The sequence below is a fragment of the Anas acuta genome, chromosome 20, assembly GCF_963932015.1.
Source record: "Anas acuta chromosome 20, bAnaAcu1.1, whole genome shotgun sequence".
Lineage (NCBI taxonomy): Eukaryota > Metazoa > Chordata > Aves > Anseriformes > Anatidae > Anas > Anas acuta.
The window spans coordinates 8,470,227-8,478,208 of NC_088998.1; the positions used below are offsets into that span (position 1 = coordinate 8,470,227).

Sequence of the window (7,982 nt, forward strand, 5' to 3'; positions counted from 1 at the left end):
TTATGAAATGACATAGGGGGAAAAAATCAGAACAATATTTGACTGCACAGATTGCCTCTGAACTCTGTAATGCATCTGTGGCTAGCATTCCACAGCCTAAGGGTTGCAAATGGGCAGAAGCCGAGTACTTAGGGAAAGACTCTCTACTTCAAACAGACAACCTGCTTTAAGGTCAGCTGGACTTTCTTCTTAACTCCCCAGTCCTGCATGAGTTCAACTCCCAGTTAATTCAATGGTCACTGTAAAATCTCTAAAGGGTCAGATTCTCAGTGGCTGAAGCAGGAGAAGGGATTATGTGAAACTGAACTGCCTGTAGGGAACTGAAAACATACCACATTGTAAGAGAACAGAGATAATTTATGCTTCCAGCAGCATGAAATTCCTAGCTAGAATACCATAAGAATCTAGAGTCTCTGCTCAGAAATTTGCTAACGGAGTTTTTGTGAACTGAGCCTAACTTCAACCAGAGACATTTGGATTGAAATAAACTCTGATCTCTGTAAGACAGGTTTAAAAACTGTGAGAGAAGATAAAAAGTATAACATGCACCAAATTCTTCTAATCACGAAGAGAGAGAGAATATATTCTTCTTTAGGACAGATTATTTTGGAATATCAGAATGTTTCTACTATGAAGTGGGTAATACCATTACTACTCAAATTGCCTTCGTTAAGCTTTAAAATTTACACCTCTCCCCAGAAAGCAGAAAGATATTACCCACCTTATTTCCTGTTTGCAGACAGAGATTGATTCTATTGTTCTGAGCTTCCTACTGTTCTGAAAGGTTTTCTTTGCAATTGAAGGAACAGAAGGATTTTTAGGATATTTAAAGCATGCAGGGCCATTTCCAGACTCCCAGGTTTGACAAGCACTGATCCAGTCAGTGAGGCTTCTGAGGGATGATTTCTGTAGGTTTTGCATTTACCTAGAATAATTTTAAAAAAGCAAAAGGATTTGAATGACCACTGAAAAGGCAAATTTAGACCGTTATTTTTATTAACATTTTAATGCAGCTGTCTTAGGTAAGTAATTTGTGACCTGTGCAACCAGGTGCTTTCCTGGAACCAGCAGGTGGCCACTGATTCACTTAAAATAGACTAAAATAATTAAAAACCATGTCATTTATGGTCAAACAATAACAAGCAATCAGCTACTTTTCAGGTGGTGGAGGATAAATTTGCAAAGAATGTGATTCTTCTTCCTAAGTTTTTACTGGGAAGGAAGTTAACAAAAGCTGCAAATTAAGAGCTACATTAAAGCCAAAGAAAGTTTAAAGAGAAACCACTAATTTCAGAACTTCCACAGGCTTGTGGTGAGATTCATCTCCCCTAAATAGACAGACATTCAAAGCGTAAATGTGTACATCTAAACTAGTCATCTTGGCTCTTTTATTGTTAGCAAGAGACAAAAGCGCATCTAGGGTGCAATTCACCAACTTCTGGATGTCTGCTTTCGGGTGAGGAGGGCCATTCTCCAGACATGCCTACTTCCCTCCACGGCTGTCAAGGGAGTCTAATGGCCTCAGTCAGATGCACTGCAGACATATGAAGTCAGATCAAATCCCACCCCGACAACCTCCTCCCCAAGTTATGCCAGACATTTTGTAAGCTCCGTTTGCATTAAGAGAGCTGTCTAAATGCGCTCAGCCACGCACAGCCTCTGCATTTCTCCCCAGGGCGCAGAAAGCAACTGATAAAAATAAATTGGCGTGACCAGAGTTAACGCCGCGGTGCTGCATCTCACCCAGCCAGCACCCCAAACCCTCACCTCCCAGCCGTGCACCCCTGTGGGGCCCCTTTTATTGCTATATACGTTTAGCAGTGTTTCCCTCGGGTCTAAATGCAATTTTCACCCATAACGCTGCCCTGAGAGGCCTCAATGGCTGGGGAAATACAGCCTGATGGCTGAGGTGCCCGTACAGAGCCCGGGGGTGAGAGGGAAAATGAAGAAAGCGCCTTTCTCTGGGCAAAACGCAGCGGGGCCGGCGGCGTGTGAAGGGAAGGAGGAAGACCCAGGGACTGCAGCGGCCCTACAAAGGAGAAGGGAGGAAAGAGACGCGGGGACCTGCATGGAGGGAGCCGAGCTGTCCCCCTCAGCCCCTCACAGGGCCTGGGCCACCTCAGGGAGCGGCCCCGGGCCGTGAGCTCCGCTGGGCCGAGCCGCTCAAGCCCAGGCTCCGCCTCAGGGCGCTGCCCGTGGCCGGGGCGGCGCCGCTCGCCCTTACGGGCCCTCCGGGCGCCATGGGGGTGACCGGGCTGGGGGTGAGGGCAGCACACACGGCCCTGAGCGGGGGCTTGGCGCTGGGGCTCCTCCTGCACCCCACAGGTGAGGCGAAGCCGCCGCCGCCGCGAGGGTCCGCCCGCCGCGGGGCCGGGCTTGTGCCTGAGGGGAGGCGGCAGCGAGCGGGGCTGGGGCCGTGCCGGCGCCTTGCCCTGAGGGGGGGGACCCGTTTGTTCCCCATCCTTCGCGCTGCCCTCCTTTCTCCCCGTTCCTGTGGGGTCCCTCGGGGCCTGGGGAGGGCTGGCCCTGAGGGGAGGTGGCACCGCTGAGGTGTTGGTGGGGTGCTGGGAGCAGCAGGGTTGCATAACGCGGTGCCTTAGGAGGGGAGAAATCGGGGCATGGGCACCCCCAAAGCTCGCCCGTTGAAACGCCTTTTACGTTCCCCGTCCTGCTGCTGAGGGGTGTCGCCCTTCGGTAAGGGTGGGGAGAAATCCTAAATGTCTCACGAGGAGCCACTGCTCTCTTTTTGGGGGTACCTTTTAGATCTACGAGAGCAAGTGGAGCGTGGAGAGCTGCTGCTGCCAGTGATCTTCACCGTGCTGGTGCTGTGCTCTGTCCTGCTGTACTTTAAGGTGTCTCTCATGGATCCAGGCTTTGTTAAGTCTGAAGAGGAAGTGAAGGTATATTATTTCACAAATGTAAACAAGTGCTGGGGCTATAAAATCCATATGCTTTTTTCTTTTTCACCTACTCTGTCTGCTACATAAAAACAATATGAAACATTTTCTGTTGCAGATTAGGTGGCAGTCTCTGATTTGTGTCCTCTAACAGGGCTCATATACTTGTAAAAGATGCACATAAAAGTGCATCTTTTACCCCACACTTCCCTATGTTCAGTGCATTGTGCCATTGGAGTGTTGTCCTCTCTTTCCTCAAAGCACTACTCTATGGAATATTTATATTTTATACTAATCCTTACTAACTGGTATGAGTACAAAAAGCCTAAATTGAAGGGCAACCTTGGAAAAAAGTTCTCTCTGCCGCTCTATTTATCAGATTATAGATTTGTTACCCTCTCAGAGGACAGATACACAAACAAGTTACAGTGGAGTAGACAGAGGTGTAAAGTTACAGTAACCAAGACAGAGTCTACTCCAGGTTTACTGCCTTGCTTGTTGTGTAGGACAAAAGAGGCAAGGCAATATCAGTTCTAATCTTCCATCATTAATGTAAGTGGTGGCTGTGTTATGAATAAGTACGCTTCCTTATACTGAAACAACATCATCATTACGTTTGGAAGTAAATCTAACCTTGTTTATTTGTGTCCTGAAGTGTGGAGCTGGGATCTGTGTGGTATCTTGTCCACAAGTATTTCTGCCTCAATGCAAACATTCTTTAGATGGTTACAGCAGTCTATTCTCTCTGGATGCGCCCTAGCTATCTGCAGCGGAATTTCATGCCACAGTATTTATATAGCAACTTCAGTACTTCACTGGGGATTATTTTGTTTCTCTTTCCTAATGACAGATAACCAGCACTATGTAACTGCTAAGTAAGAGGATACAGATAGTTCAGTCATGCCAAGCAGGCTAGTAGCTGCTTTACTTCAGAGAACACAAAACATCCTTCCTCACTCCCTTTCTCACCTTTTTTCTTTTTCTTTTTTCTTTTTGTAGGCAGACAAGAACGAAGAACAAAACATAGTGATACCCCAGGTTTCAAGCAGTATTAAGATGCGGCGTTGTGGCTACTGCATGGTGAAGGTAGGCATTCATTACACACTAGAAGAAAAGGGGATGACTGATTTGCAAGTTTGCATTTTTGTCAACATCTTTGTATAGCTGGTATTGCCTCTGTTTTTCTGCTCTGCCATTGCTGCTCACTTCTCAGTGGTTTGGAGGCATGGTAGAGCTGATTAATTCTGTCACAAGGTCATCCTCCTGCAGAAAAACTCACAGAAAAAGAAGTACAACCAAATTAAACTCAGATGCAGTCCTAAACTGAAAAGTGATCCAAATGGATTGCATAGCTAACGATGACCACTGGCACATATGCTAATTTTCCAAGGTTGAAGCAAGTCCCTCCAGGCTCGTACAAACAAGGATCTTTTGCCATATTCCACCAGGGGAAAATTGTGTTCTGTGTTCTTACTGTCATGTGAGTCAGACCTTACGGTATCTTGATAGAGAATCAGGCAGTCAAGCATGACATACAAGAACTGCTGGTGGCTGTGTGCTTGTTTGGGGGCCTAAAAACAACAAAACATTAGCCTGAATTGTAAAAGATAGCATGAAGGAAAAAACAAAACAAATTAGCTTTTAAAAGAGTCTGGCTGAAGCCTAGAAATGCCTGTTTTCACAGTGATCCTTATCATTTTAATAAAATCCAGCATTATCCCAGCTTCCCTAAATTCCTGAAGAATATCTACCAAGAGAAGTCAGCTTATTGCAGGAGGATAAGCTGCCAAAACATATATACACATCAAGGAGCAAAGTCTAGAAAGGACATTCATACTTCTTTCCTCAGCTATATCTTCTCTCTGTTCTTGGTACTTGAGCTCTTCTACCAAGGAGAAGGTTTAACAGGAGTGGAGTATTGCTAGCATTTTGCTTCTTTTCCTTGTTTGTTTTTGTTCTGCAGCAACCAATGCGAGCCAAACACTGCCAGGTGTGCCAACACTGTGTACGGCGTTATGACCATCACTGCCCCTGGATTGAGAACTGTGTGGGAGAGAAGAATCACCCCCTCTTCATAGTTTACTTGAGCATACAGCTTGTAGTTCTGCTGTGGGGAGTTCACACTGCTTGGTAAGGCCTGGAGGCAGCACTTTTGACCTCTAAAGTTAACAGAAGCCATAATGCTCCTAGAGCCCCACTGAAGGGTTTGTATCGAACGCAGCAGTAGCTGGATTGGACTCTTATCTTCAGTCTTTTGCATTCTGGAGATCAACTTTTCTGAGGAACAACACAGCTGATCAGTAGTTGAAAAGAATCTGGTAATTTGGGTTTCATTGGTCATCTTTGTTTTAAGCTTAAATTTAATAGAACTAACAGTACAAGAGCTAACTGATTTTGCTTCAGTTACTGTAATACAATCTTCATTTACAACTTGAAATATTGGAAACTCTAATTGCGTTTCAGCTGTGTACCTGTTCAGGAAAGGAGTTAACTGAAGTTTATTGCAGTTCAGCTGTGAGGAGAACTGCCTCCTTTAAATTTCTTAGAATTTAAGTCAATGCTGTTGCAGTCTGTTAAAAATGTGTAGTATATTAAACTGTCTGTAGTACCTGATGATCAGAAGTTCACTAGTTACAAATCAAACTTAAATGTGACATTAAGTTTGCTTGGTTTATGTAACTAGATTTCCATCTTTAATCTTGAATTTATTTTTCTTTGAATTGAAAGGTCAGGCCTCTACTTTAAACAGTCCTGGGACTGGCTGAAGCACAACATTTTCCTCCTCATGTCCTTCATCCTGATAGTCATATTCACCATAGTTGTCCTGCTGCTGCTTATTTCACACCTCTACCTGATCTCATGCAACACCACCACCTGGGAATTCATGTCATATCATCGTATCTCCTACCTGCGACACTCTGAGTTGGAGAATCCATTTGACCAAGGGGTAGTCCTCAATCTCTGGAGATTCTTCTGTTCGTGCCATCTCACTGCATGGGAGAAAATCTATTTTCACAGGAACTATGAGCCCGTCTAGACACAGTAGTGCCTTCTCAGCGGAATGCCAAGACATCTGCAGGTTGCTGGATAAAACTTTACTAATGCAATCTCTCCTATTTCCTTGCATGGAACTTTAGTACGTCATCAACTATGCAACCTGTTCCACAACCTGTTCATCCATAAACACAAGTTACATTTCAAGAAGGATGGTCAGGGTTATTTTTTATATATAAATAACACTGTTATAGGAGAGAGACTGGTTCTGGTAAGGGTGAATACTGGCCTGAGCAATAATATCTCTCCAAATTTACTTCCTTCTTTTAGCTGCACCCATATCTCCCTAGAAAAGATGCAAGGAAAGTGTGAACAGCCATGTACCTTCCATTAACTTTCCTCTCCATTTGCTGCTAAGGAACAGCAGCCATTACAAACAAACCAACCAGAATCAATATCATTCCTGTGGCCTTTCTTCAGCATAGTTTTCACTGTGAGAACTGCAGTGCCTTTTGTCAATAGCGTTGGGCACATAATAGAAATATTTGAGTAAATATTTGGACAGTCAAAAGCAAATTTCATTTTGACTACATGCCTAAATTTCATGCTCTTTCACAGATTTGAGGTTTTATAGTATTAATGTGCATGAGAAACAGCTGTAAGACACCAAATTCAGCTTATGAAGTAATTAATCTATGCTTTGCAATGCCCTGACCAACATCTTAAAAGTTGTTTTTTTTTTCCTCTCTATGTTGATATTAACAATTTACGGGGTATCTTGAAAGAATTCAGCAAAGAATGATGGCATCCACTTTTCTTTTGACAGAAAAGCAATACTTGCCTACTAAATTATTTCTGCAGATAACCTCAAGCTCTAGGCCATCACTGTAGCTAACAGGGAAAGAGCCAGTAACAGAGGAGTGTACTTCTTGCCTAGCTCAAATAATACCTTTGGTAATACTACTACCTCAGCATATTAGTAAAACTGTAATGAAATAAAAAGTATCAGTAGAAAGGAACATTTTGTTTCTATGGGATTAGTGGGTGCTGGTAGCATCCCAGGACAGCAGCAAGCTTACTTGTTTTCCATTGTAATGGTTCCTACTTCAAGTTTCTGTGAAGGACTAAAGGGAAAGTTAGAATGTGCAATTTTAGTCTTAAAAGCAGAAAAGCCTGTGGTGTGAATTTTAGTCCCGACTCTTTTCTGTTTAAAAAACAACAACAACAAAACTACCCAACAACGTAGTTAATATTATTTTGTGCCTTAATTCCTTTGAATTTATGCCAGAAATTAATGCCAGCTCAAGAACACATCTGGCATGCTGGTGGGATGCACTCAGGGTCTAAAGTTGATCAGAACTCGTGAAAGGACAATGTAGTGACTAATACAGCACAAAAGTCCAAAAGCAGATTGAAACAGCAGAAGAGTCTCTTATTTTTTGACCAAATTCAGTGTCTGTAAACTGCATCAGTCTGGTTTGTTCAGGAAAGAAACTCCTATCAGAGGGATATCAGGATGTTAAGAATTATTTTCATAATAATGATGTACAACACGGAAAGGACTCTGCAATTTGTTTGGTCAGTGTGGTGCCTGCCAAAATATGGCTCGTCTGCTAGTTAGCAATTACTGTTTCTTCTGATAGCAGTTGAATAAAAAATCGTCATCAGGTATTACAGCTCAAAACACACTGTGTTGCTCTGTTTGGTAGTTCTTTTTTAAATGCACTGGGATGGTAATTTAAAGTCTTTTTACTATACAAAGTATTAAAAGATTAAATACACCTTGTTTGTTTCTTTTTGTCTCTCTTTATGAGCCTCAAGTTCTAGATTTTACCTGAACTAACAACCCACTGTGCCACTTACCACTTTACAGAAGCCTTGACCTTAAACAAAAATCACAAAACACACCACGGGAGCCAAAAGCAAGCCAACCATTACTATTCAAACAAGGGAGAGGAAGATGTATATCCTACTTTAAATGGTCCATTACGCTGTAAGGCAGAGCAGGAGGTTGAAAGTATGTTTTGTACACTGGAACGTTAAGAAGCAGTTATACTCAGCTCTGAAAATAGGAAATTGAGGTTCAGCGTG

General features: G+C 43.2%; 1 protein-coding gene across 1 annotated transcript; it reads left to right on the forward strand.

Moving 5' to 3' along the window:
- Positions 1-57: 57 nt before the first annotated feature.
- ZDHHC12 (zinc finger DHHC-type palmitoyltransferase 12) lies at positions 58-7,672 on the forward strand. The gene is made up of 5 exons (XM_068657486.1): positions 58-2,325; positions 2,764-2,900; positions 3,897-3,983; positions 4,861-5,027; positions 5,625-7,672. Exons 1-5 carry the CDS (start codon positions 2,241-2,243, stop codon positions 5,932-5,934), a joined length of 786 nt encoding a protein of 261 aa, XP_068513587.1. The 5' UTR covers positions 58-2,240; the 3' UTR covers positions 5,935-7,672.
- Positions 7,673-7,982: the final 310 nt, after the last annotated feature.